At 39.7% G+C, this 18,695-nt stretch overlaps 1 protein-coding gene across 3 annotated transcripts; it reads right to left on the reverse strand.

Moving 5' to 3' along the window:
* Positions 1-11,485: 11,485 nt before the first annotated feature.
* LOC130413359 (uncharacterized) lies at positions 11,486-17,333 on the reverse strand. Of its 3 annotated transcripts, XM_056738497.1 has the most exons (10): positions 17,232-17,331; positions 16,919-16,967; positions 15,672-15,796; positions 15,250-15,370; positions 14,939-15,148; positions 14,014-14,231; positions 13,295-13,569; positions 13,063-13,210; positions 12,146-12,255; positions 11,486-12,045 (listed from the first exon to the last, which is right to left on the reverse strand). In XM_056738497.1, exons 6-10 carry the CDS (start codon positions 14,069-14,071, stop codon positions 11,734-11,736), a joined length of 903 nt encoding a protein of 300 aa, XP_056594475.1. In that variant the 5' UTR covers positions 14,072-14,231; positions 14,939-15,148; positions 15,250-15,370; positions 15,672-15,796; positions 16,919-16,967; positions 17,232-17,331; the 3' UTR covers positions 11,486-11,733. The 3 variants fall into 3 exon arrangements, with proteins under 3 accessions (XP_056594475.1, XP_056594476.1, XP_056594473.1); XM_056738498.1 differs by having other exon boundaries at positions 14,014-14,094; positions 14,939-15,370; positions 17,232-17,333; XM_056738495.1 differs by having other exon boundaries at positions 14,939-15,370.
* Positions 17,334-18,695: the final 1,362 nt, after the last annotated feature.

Genomic DNA, 18,695 nt, shown 5'->3' on the forward strand with positions numbered 1-18,695 from the left:
TCTTGTTTTGACTCCTATCCAATGCCCCGTATCGATGAATTGATTGAGAGACTGGGTAAAGCAACGTATATGACGACGCTAGACCTATGCAAAGGATATTGGCAAGTGCCCTTAGATCCTTCTTGCAAAACCCTTACTGCATTTCGATCTCCCATTGGGTTATATCAGTATACAGTTATGCCCTTTGGTTTACATGGAGCTCCAGCTACGTTCCAGAGATTGATGGATCGCGTGTTGGCAGGATGTGAGCAGTATGCAGCTGCTTATTTGGACGATGTGGTGGTATACAGTGGGTCATGGCAAGAACATCTGCAACATCTTACTGGTGTTCTGAATAAGCTTCAAGAGGCTGGACTCACAATTAACACCTCTAAATGTTCTTGGGCTCAGACGGAAGTAAGGTACTTGGGGTACTTGTTAGGATGTGGACAAATTCGACCACAGGTGGAGAAGCTAAAGGCCATTCGAAGCATTGCACGGCCTCAAACCAAGAAGCAAGTGAGGTCCTTTTTGGGGCTAATCGGTTGGTATAGACGATTTATTCCGCATTTTGCAACTATAGCTACTCCACTAACTAACTGTACCAAGAAGAGTCCCTCTAAATTCTGTTGGACCAATGAATGTGAACATGCCTTTACATCTCTGAAAGATTTGTTGTGCCAGGAACCGGTATTGAAGAGCCCTGACTTCTCGAAGAAATTTACTGTACAGGTAGATGCCTCGGATGTCGGACAAGGAGCTGTACTAGTTCAAGGAGAGTCTTCGGAGGAAAAGCCATTGCTGTTTTTGAGCAGAAAACTCTTTGAAAGAGAACAACGGTACTCCACTGTTGAAAAGGAGGGCCTAGCCATTAAGTGGGCAGTGGACTCTTTGCGCTACTATTTACTTGGACGGGAGTTCACTCTACGAACGGCTCATCGAGCCCTGAAGTGGATGCAGACTATGCAGAATAGCAATTCAAGAATACTGCGCTGGTGTCTGACTCTGCAGCCATATAGGTTTACGATTGAGCACTGTCCAGGTAAAAAGAATTTAATAGCTGATTATTTATCCCGCTTGCCTAATTCAGATCATCCGGAGGAGGTGAAAGGGAGAAATGTGATGTAGAGCCTTAGCAAGTTAGAGGTAAATGTAAACAAACCAAACTGTTTTGAAAGATCTTTATTTTGGTAATTCTTTCTGAGAAACGGTTACATGAAAGGTGCACATTCCATGTTGACCGTTTCTAGATTGGATAAATAATGTGTGTGTATTAATGTTTTGTGTTTCTTTGTCTTACCGGTGCTGGTTGTTAACTAGTAGGAGGGTTTGCAACCAGGAAACCGACCTTGTCATCCTGGAGGGGCGGAGTTGGTCATTAAGAATATTGGGACTAAACTTCATTGATGAATGTATCTTTGATGAATTTAAGGTTGTATAATGTATTGTTAACACTAAAGGTTATTAAAGAAGTTGTTTGAAAGCTTATGGACCCTCTCTAGCTTTATGAATGTTAGTTAAGTAACTAAAGAGGGGTTACCATTGGCTAATTTGAAAATGGAAGGAGGAGTTAAAAGCTATAAAAGAACAAAGAGCTGGGCTGAACGGGAGAAAAAGGTGTATGTTGGACTAGTAGCCAACTTGTTGAGAGTTCTTTTTGTTTTCTTTTTGGTTTGATTCTGGTGAACTTCTGTTTGTTGGGACATGATCCTTGTACTAACTTGATTGAAACTCTAAGTAAAGACATTTCTCTTTGAAGAATGCTGGAGTCCTTGCCTACTTTCCTATTTACTGCCACTGCCTCGGCTACCTTATCACAGTGCGGCTGAGATAGGTCCCTCCATAGCGAGTACGAACATCAGCGGCGACAGCGGGTCCCCCTGCTTAACACCACGTCCTGAACGGAAGTTGATGTTTCCAATGACTGACTCCGACTCCCGCAACACGCTTCCAATGTAAGACAGCATTGGAAGTGGCAGCCCCGCCTGCACAGCAGCCTCCCCTAAGGCCTCGTGGGATATCGTATTGAAGGCCTTCGATAGGTCTAGGAAAGCCAGTGCCATCGGATTCTGCCGGTCGTGGCAGTTGCGGAGGACTGCGTGCAAAACCGAACTCACTTCCAGGCACCCGTCCTTCTGGAGGAAAGCATACTGTGTAGCAGAAAAGGTGAGATGGTCTCTCATGCGGCGGGCCAGGATTTTGTGTAATGCCCTGGTGAGGACGGAGGTGATCGCCAGCGGCCTATAGTCGTTGTTATCCGCCGGTGATGGAACCTTTGGTATTAACGTGATCCTCGCCTTCGCCAGTGTTGAGGGAAGATGTTCTGTCAAAAGGAACAAGTTGAGGAGACTTGCCAGTGAGGGGAGGTGCCAGGATAGTAGAGTTGGCGCCGAGATCTTGTCCATCCCCACAGCGGACTTAGCAAGGCTCCTGAGGGATCCCCGCAGTTCCTCCACCAATATCGGATCCAGAAGAGCCCAGTGGTTGTCTCCATGAGCACTGCTTCGGATCTTTGGGGGAGGTCCTTCCTTCCCAAGGATATTCGCCCAGAAGTCAACTAGGTCCGGGGGCTCGCGTGATGTACCTCGCGAGGGCATCCTCCAACTACCATCCAGTACCGCCGTCGCCGCATCTTTGCGGTTGGTGTTCAATAGCCTCTGGATGTGCTGTCGCCTCCTTAGTTCCTTCGGTTTCCCAGGAAGTTGTTTCAACGCAGGGCGATGTTCCTTTCTCTGCCACAGCACCGGGAAGATGCGATTCACCTCCTCCTCGATCGCCTTGGCTCCGTCCGAGATGGTGATCCTGTTATCACGCAGGCTCAGGGTAATGGCTCTGAGGCGATCGGCCTGAGTAAATGGCTCCCGAAGGTCTTTGAGAATGATGTCCGTCATTCTCCTCTTCCATTCGGCATAGCGGTCGGTGCCCGTGGTCCTAAGGGGGGAAGGAGATGACATCAGATTGAGTGGCTGGATTGGCGGCGGGGGGAGTTGAGGGATGGGGTATAGGAGCTCAGTAGGTGGTGTCCACTTTATGGCCGTGAGTCTCTTCGCTAAAGCGTCCGAAGTCCGGTGAGGAAGAGAAGCCCTCACCAACGACGACAGGTCTTTTTTCAACATCCCAGGTTTCCAACAGCTGTTAGCCGAGTCCCGGAGAAGTTCTTCTTCCTCAACAGTCCACCTCGTTCCGGCGATGTGGGTGACGGGCAGAGGTTGGGGGTCTTCGGGCACATTGGGTTGGCCGGGATGGGGGTCTACAGACGCAGTGAGTTGACCAGGAGGGGGAGAGGGTCCACAGGGGGTTGATGATAGCTGGGCCGATGCCTCTGGCAGCCATTTCAAGTGGCGAAGACGTCTCTTTATCGCCTCTTCCGTTCTAGTTGGAAGATGGCCCAGAAGGTTCTTATAGAGCTCGGCTTTTGACATCCCGCTGCTCCAGAGTAAGTTTGCAGACTTAATCAGGGAGTCATCCTCTATCCCACTCCACACTTTCCTCCTGTTCGCCTTAGCCGCTATTCTCTCCAGATTCACAGCCTCAGGATGTCGATGGTGGCGGTGCATTCCACGACTCCGTTCCGTTGGAAAGGATCTCGTACACTCAGAACATTTCCACTCGGGGTTAACTGAAGCAGCAGCATCAGATCCTAAAACTGTATTGTTGCGGTTTGCCCCTGGCCCGGAGGGGCCCGGGGTCTTTATCTCTTGTATTTTTAGAAACCTGCATTTACCCCTCCCAGAGGGCGGTTACCCCGCCGGGAGGGTGGTCCGGAACTTAGCACAGGAGGGGCGCAAGCGGGCGCCACGAGGAGGAAATCACATCGCGTCATCACCCGCTGCGGGCCGTCGCGATGCTTTGTTTTAATTAAACAGTCGGATTCCCCTGGTCCGCACCTGTTCTAAGCCGGCCACTAGGCGCCGTCAAAGGTACGTTTTTTACCTTTTTGGGATGGCAGCACAAGACGTTCATTTGCAGAGCATAGGGATCTAGCGGTTACATATGTCTGCATTAGCGAGTGAAGATAAGGGGGTGCCAAACCAGTGGTGGTCTTGTAGGCCAGGAGCAGAGTCTTGAATTTGATGCGAGCGACTATAGGGAGCCAATGTAGCTTAATGAATAGAGGAGTGACGTGTGCTCTCTTCGGTTCATTAAAGATAACTCTTGCCGCGGCATTCTGGATCATCTGTAGCGGTTTGGTTGTGCAAGCTGGAAGTCCACCCAGGAGCGCATTGCAGAAGTCCAGTCTGGACAGGACAAGAGCCTGTATGAGGACTTGCGTAGCATGCTCTGATAGGAAGGGTCTAATATTCCTTAAATTGTAGATAATGACCGCTCTTGAAACCATACTGGTTGCTGTCCAGGAGGTTGTTCAGATTTATGGGTTATATATAGCAGTGTTTTATTTTAAAACACGTAGTCAATGTTATTGTAAATTGTTTAAAGGACCCATTGCATGAAAGTCCATTATTTTCTTTGTTTTAGTGCTATAATCGGGTCCCTGGTGTAGTGTTGTCACGATACCAAACTTCGATACCAGTCGGGCCTAAATGTGACGATACTTGCATTTCCCTTCATCATTTTGAGCGCTGTTGAACTGATTATGATTCTGTTTCCAAGCTCATCGGATATGTTTTTGAATGGCTCCTTAGCGAGCGCTAGAGCAACCAATCCGGAAGCTCGTGAAATGATCATTGCATCGCACTGTGTACCCAGCGCTTACACAGATACACTAAGAAGTAGTGTTGTCACGATACTGGAATTTCTAACTTCGATTCAATCCCCAAAAAAATATTGATTTCCGCTACCACGGGGAAAAACTGCCATTACAATAAGGCCCTATATTTTTGTCTTTTATTTAAAGTTAAATTGAACAAGACTAGACAATGAGGTATATACACTCACCTAAAGGATTATTAGGAACACCTCTTAATTTCTCATTAATGCAATTATGGTGGTGGTGTAATGGTGTGGGTGATGTTTTTTTGGCACACTTTAGGCCCCTTAGTGCCAATTGGGCATCGTTTGAGCATTGTTGCTGACCATGTCCATCCCTTTATGACCACCATGTACACATCCTCTGATGGCTACTTCCAGCAGGATAATGCACCATGTCACAAAGCTCCAATCATTTCAAATTGGTTTCTTGAACATGACAATGAGTTCACTGTACTTAAATGGCCCCCACAGTCACCAGATCTCAACCCAATAGAGCATCTTTGGGATGTGGTGGAACGGGAGCTTCGTGTATCCCACAAATCTCCATCAACTGCAAGATGCTATCCTATCAATAAGGGCCAACATTTCTAAAGAATGCTTTCAGCACCTCGTTGAATCAATGCCGCATAGAATTAAGGCAGTTCTGAAGGAGAAAGGGGCTCAAACACAGTATTAGTATGGTGTTCCTAATAATCCTTAAGGTGAGTGTATTTACATTATTTATTAATTGTTAATGTAATGTAAATTTTACTAATACATTGAACTTTTTTAAATCTAAGTTGTATTCGTCAGTATTAATGGACCAGAGCTTACATAAATAGTTGAGAGATTAATAAAGAGTTTAATAAATAATTCGAATAAATCGAAGTTTGGTATCGTGACAACACTACACCAGGGACCCGATTATAGCACTAAAACAAAGAAAATAATGGACTTTCATGCAATGGGTCCTTTAAACAATTTACAATAACATTGACTACGTGTTTTAAAATAAAACACTGCTATATACTGCTATCTCTTTAACTGCAAGCTAGTTTTACTTGATGACTACCTGTCCTTTGAATACTTGAGTATTGCTTTAAAAGGTGCACCACGCATTCTGTTTATAATTATTTACAGACCTCCCAAATACTCCCCAGTCTTTGTTGATGATCTTTCAGAACTGCTATCAGCTATTTCCTCAGAACTTGACTGCTTTGTTATTGCTGGAGATTTTAATATTCATGTAGACAAGACAGAAAACAACACTGCAAATGAACTTTTAAATGTTATAAACACTTTTGATCTGATGCAGCATGTGCACAGTGGACACACTCTGGATCTGCTCATTAGCAAAGGTCTAAACATTTCTTCCACTATTATTAGAGATGTGGCACTGTCTGATCATTTCTGTATTTTCTTTGATATATCAATCAGTCCTGCCACTGAAGATAGACCTGTCTCTATAAAAAAGAGATTCATAAATGAGAACACCAGAGAGCTATTTATGAATGCTATGTCTTTGTCACTGAGTATATCTGCAGACTCTATGGATGTTCTCCTCGATAGCTTTAATGCAAGAGTTAAAAATGCTATCGATGACATTGCTCCAGTTGAGGTCAAGGTGATAACTGGCAGGCGTAAAGCACCCTGGAGAAACACCACAGCGGTACAAAGCATGAAAAGAACATGCAGAAAAGCTGAACGTATGTGGCGAAAAACCAAACTTGAAGTTCATTATAACATCTATAAAGACAGTCTGCATGCCTTCAATGTTGACTTTGGCAAAGCTAGACAGAATTTTTTCTCTAACATTATAAACTGCAAAATAAATAACACTTGCACTCTTTTTGCAACTGTAGAGAGACTAACAAATCCCCCTAGTCAAGTTCCCAGGGAAGTGCTGTCTGATCACAAATGCAATGAGTTTGCAACTTTTTTCCTTCAAAAGATCAGTAATATCAAAATGGAAATCAGCAAAGCTCCATGCGGCAGTCAGGTCAGTCTGACTTCAGTACATCAGAAATTAGTTACTTTGTCTGAATTTCAGACAATTGATCACAATAACCTGGAGGAAACAGTACAGCATCTTGAGGAGTCAACTTGCAGCCTTGACACACTTCCCACATCCTTTTTCAAAAGAGTTTTTAACTGTTTGGAAGCAGATCTCCTAAAAATAGTTAATACCTCACTGCTCTCAGGAACTTTCCCAGAGTCCCTAAAAAATGCAGTTGTCAAACCTCTACTATAAAAGGGCAATCTAGACAAAACCTTACTGTCTAACTACAGACCAATATGAAATCTTCCTTTTATAGGCAAGATTATTGAAAAAGTTGTCTTCCATCAGCAAACCAAATTCTTGAACTCAAATGGCTACCTGGACAATTATCAGTCTGGTATCCGTCAGCATCATAGCACAGAGACAGTGCTCATTAAGATAATTAATGATATTCGATTGAATTCTGATTCAGGCAAAATATCAGTTCTGGTTTTACTAGATCTCAGTGCTGAATATTGATCACACCATATTCCTACATAGGCTGGAAAACTGGGTAGGGCTTTCTGGGTTGGTACTTAAATGGTTCGGTTCATACCTTAAAGGGAGAGGTTACTATGTGAACATAGGCAACCACAAATCTGACTGGACACCCATGACTTGTGGTGTTCCACAGGGCTCGATTCTTGCACCGCTCCTCTTCAATTTATATATGTTCCCACTTGGCCAAATAATGAAAAAGTACCAAATTGCCTACCACAGCTATGCAGACGACACTCAGATCTACGTAGCCCTCTCACCCAATGACTACAGGCCTATTGACTCTCTTTGCCAATGCATTGATGAAATTAACAGCTGGATGTGTCAAAACTTCATTTAGTTAAATAAAAACAAAACTGAAGTCATTGTTTTTGGTAACAAGGATGAAACTAAGAAGGTAAACACATACCTTCATTTAAGAGGTCTAAAGACACAAAGTAAGGTAAAAAATCTTGGTGTCATTTTAGAGTCTGACCTTAGTTTCAGCAGTCATGTCAAAGCAATAAGCAGATCAGCCTCCTACCATCTCAGAAACACAGCCAGAATCAGATGTTTTGTCTCAAGCAAAGATTTAGAGAAATTAGTGCATGCTTTCATCACCAGCAGGGTGGATTACTGTAATGGACTCCTTACAGGTCTTCCCAAAAAGACCATCAGACAGCTGCAGCTCATACAGAACGCTGCTGCCAGGATTCTGACCAGAACCAAAAATTCTGACCATATCACTCCAATCCTCAGGTCCTTACACTGGTTACCAGTTGCTTTTAGAATCAACTTCACAGTATTATTAACTGTTTATAAATCACTTAATGGTCTAGGACCTAAATCCATCTCAGATATGCTCATTGAATATAAACCAAACAGACTTCTCAGATCATCAGGATCAAGTCAGTTAGAGATAACAAGGGTTCACTCAAAACAGGGCGAGTCAGCGTTTAGTCATTACACCACCCGTAGCTGGAATCTGCTTCCAGAAGACATCAGACGTTCACCAACAGTAGATACTTTTAAATCCAGATTAAAAACACACTTGTTTAGCTGTGCATTCACAATCTGAGCACTGTGCTGCTTTACATCAACTGCACTTCTATTATTAATTTATTTTTATTTTGCTCTTATTCTTTTTATATATACACTCACATTTTTAATCAATTTTATTGCTGTTCTATTGTTTCTGTTTTATTTGTGATCCTAAATCATTTGCATTTTAAAGATACGTCTTATTTCTTTCTGTCAATCATTTTATGTAAAGCACTTTGAATTGCCCTTGTGTATGAAATGTGCTAAACTTGCCTTGCCTAAAACCCAGGCCTGGTCCTCTCTCATTGACGCTCCGGGTGCTCGTCCTCTTATGCTGCGGAACTCCTCCGTGATAAGAGACCGGTGCGTGTACAGCTGACACTCGTTATCCCCTCGCACCGGCCTCGACTCGCGGTCTCGTCAACCTACTTCACTACACTGAAGTTAGTTGTTTTTTCCTTCAAAATTATTCTTTTTTAGTTTCTAGCATTAATATTTCTTATTTATAAATTTGTATTATATTGCATGTTGAATTTAATATGGCTATGTAATGTATTAAATGGGTTAAGTTTTCACAGATATTAATTTGTGCAATTTCAGCAATACATTTTTATTTTTTCTAAAAAGGAAAAAAAAATAGTTGTTCATTTTAAGAGACCTGATTTTCTCTTGTATATTTAGTATATTTCATTATCCGAATACCTGATTAATCGATCAATTAATCTAAATCATTAGAATACTTGATTACTAAAATAATCGATAGCTGCAGCCCTACAAACATGTATCACGTGCGAGAACTGTTGTGGAGACTTTACCCGCCCCAGCAACATTTCAAACATCAAATTAACCGGAGCGAATGAGATGAGAGGATAAAATCATTGATGAGCAATCATAAAGACAGAAACGTGTGTATTAAATATGAGAACTGTTGTGGAGACTCTGTACTGGGCGTCCTTCTAACATAAACCACACGAGAGGAGTCATCTTAATCCTGCACTCTTAGAAAACTATAGACCAGTATCCCTACTCCCCTTCGCTGCTAAAACTCTAGAACGTGTTGTTTGTAACCAGCTCTCATCTTTCCTCACCCAGAACAACCTCCTGGACAGCAACCAGTCTGGGTTCAAGAGCGGTCATTCCACTGAGACTGCGCTGCTCTCTGTTATTGAAGCCCTGAGACTGGAAAGAGCCTCCTCTAACTCATCTGTTCTTGTCCTACTAGATCTATCTGCCGCCTTTGACACCATTAACCATCACATCCTCCTGTCCACCCTCAAGGCTATGGGGGTCTCTGGAATGGTGCTACAATGGTTCAGGTCTTACCTCTCGGGTAGGTCCTTTAGAGTATCTTGGAGTGGTGAGGTGTCGGAGTCCCATCATCTCGACACAGGTGTGCCTCAGGGCTCAGTGCTTGGTCCGTTGCTATTCTCTGTATACATGACATCCCTTGGCTCTGTCATCCGGAAACATTGCTTTTCCTATCACTGCTATGCGGATGATACTCAACTCTACATGTCTTTTCGCCCTGACGATCCGACTGTCTCTGCACGCATCTCAGCTTGCCTAGCCGACATCTCGCTCTGGATGAACGCCCATCACCTGCAGCTGAACCTTCCAAAAACAGAACTGATTGTAATCCTGGCTGACACGAAGACTCATCACAACCTTTCCATTCAACTGGGCTCATCAACCATCACACCTTCCAGAAAAGCAAGAAACTTGGGAGTGGTGATCGATGATCAGCTCAACTTCACGGATCAAGTTGCCAGCACCGCCCGGTCCTGTAGATTCATCCTCTACAATATCAGGAAAATTAGACCCTTCCTATCAGAGCATGCTACACAAATCCTTGTCCAGGCTCTTGTCCTGGCCAGACTGGACTACTGCAATGCACCACTGGGAGGACTTCCAGCTTGCACAACCAAACCTCTACAGATGATCCAGAATGCTGCGGCAAGAGTTATCTTTAATGAACCAAAGAGAGCTCACGTCACTCCTCTACTCATTACATCCTCTACTCATTACATACAATCTACACACTGCAAAAAATCGACATACAAAAATAAGAAAATAAAACCTAAATTAAGAAAAAAAAAACTAAAATAAAGCAAAATTATCTGCCAATGGGGTGAGAAAATTCTACTTGATAAGACATCTTGAAACAAGACAAAAAAACTTTTGATAAAAAAGTTCTTAAAATCTTAAAACAAGAAAAAATGAAGTAAATTTAGATATTTTAACTTGATTCAAGAAGTACAAATATCTTGAAACCAATGCAAAAATAGTAAAATCTAGTATTTTTTTCTTGTTTTATTTGTGGTTACTTTTAAATACTCTTGGTAAAAATATCTTGATTTAAGAATATATATACACATTTTAAGAGTGTCAGGCTTATTTTGAGGAAAAGTTTTGGTTTTAAATATCTTGATTTAAGAATATATATACACATTTTAAGAGTGTCAGGCTTATTTTGAGGAAAAGTTTTGTTTTTAAATATCTTGATTTAAGAATATATATACACATTTTAAGAGTGTCAGGCTTATTTTGAGGAAAAGTTTTGGTTTTAAATATCTTGATTTAAGAATATATATACACATTTTAAGAGTGTCAGGCTTATTTTGAGGAAAAGTTTTGTTTTTAAATATCTTGATTTAAGAATATATATACACATTTTAAGAGTGTCAGGCTTATTTTGAGGAAAAGCTTTGGTTTTAAATATCTTGATTTAAGAATATATATACACATTTTAAGAGTGTCAGGCTTATTTTGAGGAAAAGCTTTGGTTTTAAATATCTTGATTTAAGAATATATATACACATTTTAAGAGTGTCAGGCTTATTTTGAGGAAAAGTTTTGTTTTTAAATATCTTGATTTAAGAATATATATACACATTTTAAGAGTGTCAGGCTTATTTCGAGGAAAAGTTTTGGTTTTAAATATCTTGATTTAAGAATATATATACACATTTTAAGAGTGTCAGGCTTATTTTGAGGAAAAGTTTTGGTTTTAAATATCTTGATTTAAGAATATTTATACACATTCTAAGAGTGTCAGGCTTATTTCGAGGAAAGGTTTGGTTTAAAAGAAGTATTTAAAGTCTTAAAATAAGACTTACTAATGTGAATGTCCCCTCTCAATGTAGACTATTTCTAAAAATAAGCTCTGAAATGGAGATACAATTAATAAATCTGGTACAACAAACATGCTCTTAATATTGCTTTATTAACTCCAACTGCAAAAGGAAAGCAGACGATTGTTCAAAAAATTACAGCAATGCATCATATCACAGCAGTTGGTAAGCCTATTAAAACAAAGCTTGGTAGCTTGGTCAAGGTTACACAGATACATCACTGAGAAAGTGAATATATGTATAAAATAAAAAAAGAGACCAAGAAAAACTGAATTTTTATTTTGTTTTAGAGTTTAAGCAACTTCTGTCTATAAGAACCTGATGAAAACAACTGCTGTCAACAATTAGTGATCAAAATACCTATGTCTGACTTTTTCACTACTCCCCAATGAACTTTTTCCACTCCAAAGTGGCTTTTTTGTAGGAAGAAGTTGCATCACGCCCATGTATTGCATCTGAAATTACTTCTGTCTGAAGCACAGACAGTAAAGTTGCAACACACTTTGGGTACACAAGATGAAGTGCATAATAGTATGCCATTAGGTAGAGCACACCTTCGTGGAGGTCTTCTTGTGGAAAGGTTGTCACAGGTGTAGTCCCAATGGCCAACATGCAGTTGTCCTCTGACACAATCAGGACAGGACTGAAGAGTGGTCTACCCTTGAGGAAGGAATCTGGGTTTTCTGTTGGCTAGAAATACAAACACAAAAATGAATGAGCAGTACATCTTGATATAAATGACACCTTCTCTATTTCTCTTGGTCTTGTAGAAATATAAACAAGGTCTTACCTCAAGGATGTGCAGCATTGCTTCACTTGCATGTCCCATCTTTTTTGGTGGGGCTACAGGTGATGGGAACATCTCTGGAAGAGCCTTCATCAAGGCTATGGAGCGTTTCGCTATTGAAGAGAACAGTCTTTTATGATTTACTGAAATTATTGAGTTGAGCATATATTAAAGGGATAGTTCACCCAAAAAACATTCTTCAAAGTATCTTCTTTTGTGTTCATCAGAAGAAAGAAACTTATACGGGTTTGGAACAACTAGAGGGAATTTTTTTATTTTTGGGTGAACTATGCCTTTAAGAATTTCCTTTAACCTCCTGATCTTGATATAGTCTTATAACAATTGTGTATTAAAAAGGGATAAAAACTTAATCAAAAGTAGTCGAAAGGATTATTAAACTTTAACTTATTTAATGAAGTTAAACTTTTCATAACAATATGTTAATGATTTCAAATACACTACCATTTAAATGTTTTAGAAATGTGAGATTTTTAAAATGTTTTCTTATAAGTATCTTCGTCTTAACAAGCCAGCATTTATTTGTTCCAAACTACAGCAAAAAAGTGATATTGTGCAATATTATACTATGTGAATAGATAATAATAATCATAAATGTTTGTTGATCATCAAATTATCATATTATAGTGATTTCTAAAGAATCATGTGACACTGAAGACTGGAGTAATGATGATAAATTCAGGTTTGATCACAGGAATAAATTACACTTTACTATATTCACTGATAAAACGGCTGTAGTTTGGATTAAATAAATGCAGCCTTGGAGAGCAGAAAGAGACATGTTTTAAAAGGTAAACGTTCTAAAACATTTGAATGGTAGTGTATGACACTGACAAGCAAGTTAAACAACTATTGTTAGATTTTTCACATTTTAATACAAGTAGTAAAGGCAGGTAGTTTACCTCCATCTAGAGTCATTGGTGGCTTCAAAACCTTTTTGTAAACCCCATAGAATTGAGCTTTGCTGCAGAAGCTCTCCCAACGGGCTTTTAGTTTTGGGATGAATCTGGGATTTCCTTTGTCAAGAATCCGGCCTAGTTCATCCATTACCTGGAATAATCCCACACATACACATTTAAAAAAAAAAATTGAAGTCACCAGGAACTCAAATATATTATCAGATATATTACTTACATGATGTAGTTCTCTGAAACAGGGGTACGCTTGCAGTATCTTTGAAGCTCTGTCCTGATCCTTGAAACAGTCTGAGTTAATGAAGGCTCTCCGAGCATCAAACTCAAGGTCAAGTAGTTGAGCAACTGCCTCCCTATTAGGCTTTGGTCTTTTATAGATCTCTTGGAGAGTATGGTAATGTCTGGCCTGGCTTTGTTGACTATCAGTGTCAGAATGGTCTTCATCTCTTCTATGGTCAGTCTGACTGAATGTTAAATCTTGTTCAGCTGTTCCTCCTTATAAAAAAATAAAAGAAAATAAACCAGTATAAACCCAGCAAGCAATTTTGCATTTAAAAGACGTCTAATAGCAGGCCAAACACAACCCAGACGTCTAGGCTAAAAAAAGCAAAATTTGGGCTGTCAGTGAGAATGTAATAGACATCTACCCTAACAATAGCCCAAGAATAGAACAGTCATCTAGAACATGAACATGTCAAAGAAATTAAACCAAACACCTTGTAAGCACTTGTTGACTTTGCTTACATGATGGAATATCATACATCTCAAAAGTTATTTTGGCAAAAAATAACATGTAACAAAATTCAGGGTTGTTTTGTCAAGAAGTGTTTTACTCACAGCCAGACTATATTGAGTCTAACAGATGGCAATTGTTTGCTGGGAACATTTTTGGTCCACACATTTAAAAAAAAGTATATTGTGAATATGTGGTACACTTACCAGCAACTGGTTTTGTGCTCAATGATGTTGGTGTGCTGCTCTCTCCTGTGTCCAACATTAAAGCCGAAGCACTGCTGCTTCCTGCCGAATCGAATGTGCAAGAGCTTGAATCACTATCGTCAAAATCCAAGCGCCTTTTCTTTTTTCTTTGTGGTGTTGGTGTTTTTTGGGGTTCTTATGTTTTGGAGTCTCTTCATTAATTGCTTGAAGATGGAATCCTGTTTGACGATGTTACAGGTTGTACACCCAGACAAATATAAAATGTTTTATTTCTGCTTATTTATGCTTTTATTATCAGTTCTTAAAGGGATACTCCACCGTTTTTTCATATTAAACTATGTTATTCCCTTAAAAAAGGATAACTATAGTGTATGGCGGAATAGCACTTTTGAGAGTACTTCGACTCGGCGCAGTAAAAAGTCAGGCCAAAAAAATGAGGGTGCGGGGGAGAGGAGGAAGTTTCAGGCGTGACTTTTTACTGCGCAGAGTTGAAGTACTCTCAAAAGTGCTATTCCGCCATACATCATAGTTATCCTTTTTAACCCGCTTAGAAAAGCGCCACGTTTTATTTTGTGTCACCATATTTGGTTGTTCAACTATTCGTGTAACTGTATTTAAATAGGGAAAACGTGGAGGTTTTTGGTCGCTTCTAACTTGATCTCTGTTTGGTACCTAATGAATGAACTGGGCTTAGTGGGCTAAGCTAAGTGCTATCAAAGTGTCACCGCGCGTCAGAGCGATTAAGTGCACGCACTGAGACGAGAGAGTTATGTATCAACTCGTCTTAGTTAAGGGAATAACATAGTTTAATATGAAAAAACGGTGGAGTATCCCTTTAATGACCTCCTAAATAAACACATACAATATATGATGTATAAAGTGCCCTCAAATGTAATTTTTGAATCCCGAGCCCTTAAACACTTACCGAAATATGTTTGCAATTCACAGAGTCATCTCGAAGCATGGGATAGTATTCAACCAGTCGCTTTGCCATTGCAAGCACATCATTTTTTGATGGGTACATGAAGTCAGTGCTTGATGCTCTCATGATAGACACCATGTTGGTCACTGTGTTCCTCACAAGTCGACAACGAAGTTCTTTTGAAAGGCTGCAACCTCTTTCTTGTCCAACTCGCTGCAGATCAAAATATTCTTTTCTAACATGTTCTAGTTCACTGTCAGTGTAAACAACATATTCAGGGTTGGGCAACTGCAAGGTTCTTGGAGGATGACCACCTGGCTCTTCAAAGATACTGTGCCTTGTAGTCACTGGGATTTCAGACGGAGTTTGAGCAGAAGTCAGACCAGTGTCATCCCGCTCCTTGTTTTGATTGAGGCATCCTGCCTCCTGTCCCTGCTGAATTCAGATGAAAACTCTTACAATTTATATAAATAAACCTGTTAATAGAACACCCATGAATAATAATACTAAAAGAAACTCTTCTTGATCATAGCACTGCATTACAGGTGACAGGGCCCCTCAACCATGACTTATTCACAAAACAGCACAGCCTCTCGTACCTTATTGCTTACTTAAGATATTTAGTGTGGTTGTTTGTGAATGACCTAAACATTGCTGTATGTAACCTTTATTTTTCTGACACTAATATTTAAATAAAATTAATACTGTTGTTTAGAAAAATGGAGTAAAGGTCTACCTCTTTGTCTGTATGAAACATCTCCCATGTGGTTTTCCGTCGTAAAAAGTTTTCTGGTCCCGGGAAAAGATCACGAATGTCATCACGTGACAAAGTTGGTAATACTGCTGCACAGATGTTTGCAGCTAGGATGATTAAAAAACATATTTAACAATGATGCCATAGATCAATTTTGTCCATATGTGTAATGTAAAAAAAAAAGTTTTAGTTATTTTAGATTCAAATTTTTTTTAAGACAGTTATTTATATCATCCATAATATAAAAGAAACGTCTTCGATCACACCTTTAGATAACTTAGCATCTGTAATTCACACTGTTTGGATTGTGAGAGAAACCAGCTCTTAAGGATAGACTATCTGGTTTAAACAGTGTTTCCCACTGAGCTGCTTAAACTGCCATTACCTGCAGACATAAAATACAGACACTTTGACTATTTATGTCAGAAGTTCTTTATGAGAATTAACAGAGGTTTAGATGTTCATATTTGTTAACACAACTGTTAATTCTCATTAAGAACTTCTGAAACAAATAGTCAAAGTATCTGTATTTTATGTCTGCAGGTAATGGCAGTTTAAGCAACTCAGTGGGAAACACTGTTTAAACCAGATAGTCTATCCTTAGGAGCTGGTTTCTCTCACGATCCAAACAGTGTGAATTACAGATGCTAATTTATCTAAAGGTGTGAGTGAAGACGTTTCTTTTATTTCAATGATTTTTGGATAAACACACGCTGTGTGTTGCTTTGAAATTACAAATGGAAATTAAATTGAAATAAATGTGAGTTTTAATTTAATGCATCCTGAGAGTGTTTATTTGGTCCAGAACCAGTATAAATTAGGCCTATGTATAAAAAGAGACCATAAATGACGTTGAAAATATGTCAACATTTGAACTACTGTAGTTTTTAACCTGGTACTGAGGTTCCATGAACGTCTAACGTTATATCGAATGTGCAGAACACGTCAAAAAAAGACGTCATTAAAAATTTTCAATCTGGCTCCTCAGTGGACGTCTTTTGGACATAAATTTACTTGGTGGGTTACTAACGTTATTTATACCAAAATGACAGTTTGAACATATGAACATATCTGTGACTGGCACACTATGAAGCAATTTAATAAATAAATATAAATTTATACATTTCAATTTTTAGTGAAGAATCTATAACATGCCTAATACTTCTTACATGTGCACTGAACTAAGCGAAATATAGCAGAGTCTGAAGCAACATTAAAACGTAACATACCTTGTAAAGTGGACCGTGTCACTGAATCAAGCTGCTCCATAAATGTTACCTGAATAAAAAATTAGAAAGTTCAAACGACTATTTGCTACGTTTAACGTTAAGTTCCTTGGTTATGACATCAAATATAAAAGAGAAGCAAATAAATGTATTTAACGAGTAACGTTACGTTAATTTTCTATTAACCAAGACTATATTTCGAACTCACTATTTGTACATGCTACCAGAACGTATATTTTTCGTTCTTACATTCATACAAAACTAAATGATTTGATTAACAAATAAAATCATAATTTAAAAAAATGTTCTAGCTTACCTTCAAGCGCTCAAAATTGTGAAAACCGCGAAACTGGTACAAATGGTAACGGTCGTTCGGTCCAGTGACGTAATTTAAGGGCGGTTCCATTACGCTCCATCCGTAGGGTTTAAAACCATAGACATATAAAACCTGTTAAATTATAATAATTTTAACATTTCAAAATATTACATATTTAAATTGGGTGTTTTTTCATCTTAATATACCTTCCCTGAGTACAACATTTAAAAACTCTAAAGGAATAATGCTTTATGATTTAACCTATTTTATATCCAATGGAATATTCCGCTGCCTTGATTGGATTAAAAGTTTGAATCACTTAATTTCTTCTGATTGCTTTCGGCGGGAAAGGCACATAAAGGAATGGAGTAAAAATATGATTTATTAAACTAAATGTTCAGATTTATCCACTTAAAATGATTTGGCGTTGTGTTATTTGCTGCCTCTTTGTGGCATTGTCGTTAAGAGCTCTGCTGAGTCACATAAACACCGCGCATAGTTCCAGCCCGGATTTCCATGTGATCTGTGGGATTGATGGTTGCGCTCAGGAATATCGAGTCTACAACTCATTTTACTATCATGTCAAACGGAGCCATTCTTCGCATTTTATCAGTCACAAATCGAGGTCAAGTGGAAGCCAAAATTCAGCTCAAGCTAAAGGGAACAATTGCCGTGCATGTGCATCTGCAGATATTGGAATCCAAGTGGAAGAGAGACTTTTCGAGAATTTCGGTATCCCACTTCAGCCAGAATTTCTGCCAAATGAACAAGATGTGTCAAGCATAACGTTACCAGGAAACGACGAGGACGATGTTAACTCTAGGGGTGACCAAGCACCAGACATCGCCGATTCCGCCAGCTCTGCGGATGGCGCTGCGTTTAACGTTACACTGTTGACTGAACCAGAACAAGAGGCAATGCACGTAAGTTGACACAATTTTACAAATATAACCTGACTTTCATGGGTAATGTGTATCAGCATTAGGGGTGTGCAATATCAGGATTTTTGGTCGCGGACGATTAAAATGTCTCCACGATCTGCTTACGAAAAATATCGTAGCAGGGTTACTATCAGTTGCAGTTCTGGCTCCTCCGTCTCAGAACGCGACGTAGTGACATTCACAGCACATTTTAACGCAGAGATAGTAACGTTACACTCACGGGACACTGCGCACAAAAGTAGTGTTTTACCGGTTAAACATTTCATTCGCGTGCTGATGCGCTGTTCTAACATGCGCTTTTGTCTGTCAAAGCCTTTCAAAAATGTATCTTTTAAGTCTTATTGTGTTATACAATTAATTATGTCTAAAATGAATGCTAACATTTGAGACAAAATAGAATGCGTGTCATGCCATTATAGCCTATTAGATGCGATCAGGTCTTAAAGCGACAGCAGCCTAATAGTAAACTTGCTGCCGCTTGTCCTTAAAGGGGATAGTTCACCCAAAAATGAAAATGCTGTCC

Source organism: Triplophysa dalaica, chromosome 23 (assembly GCF_015846415.1).
Source record: "Triplophysa dalaica isolate WHDGS20190420 chromosome 23, ASM1584641v1, whole genome shotgun sequence".
NCBI classification, from domain to species: Eukaryota; Metazoa; Chordata; class Actinopteri; order Cypriniformes; family Nemacheilidae; genus Triplophysa; species Triplophysa dalaica.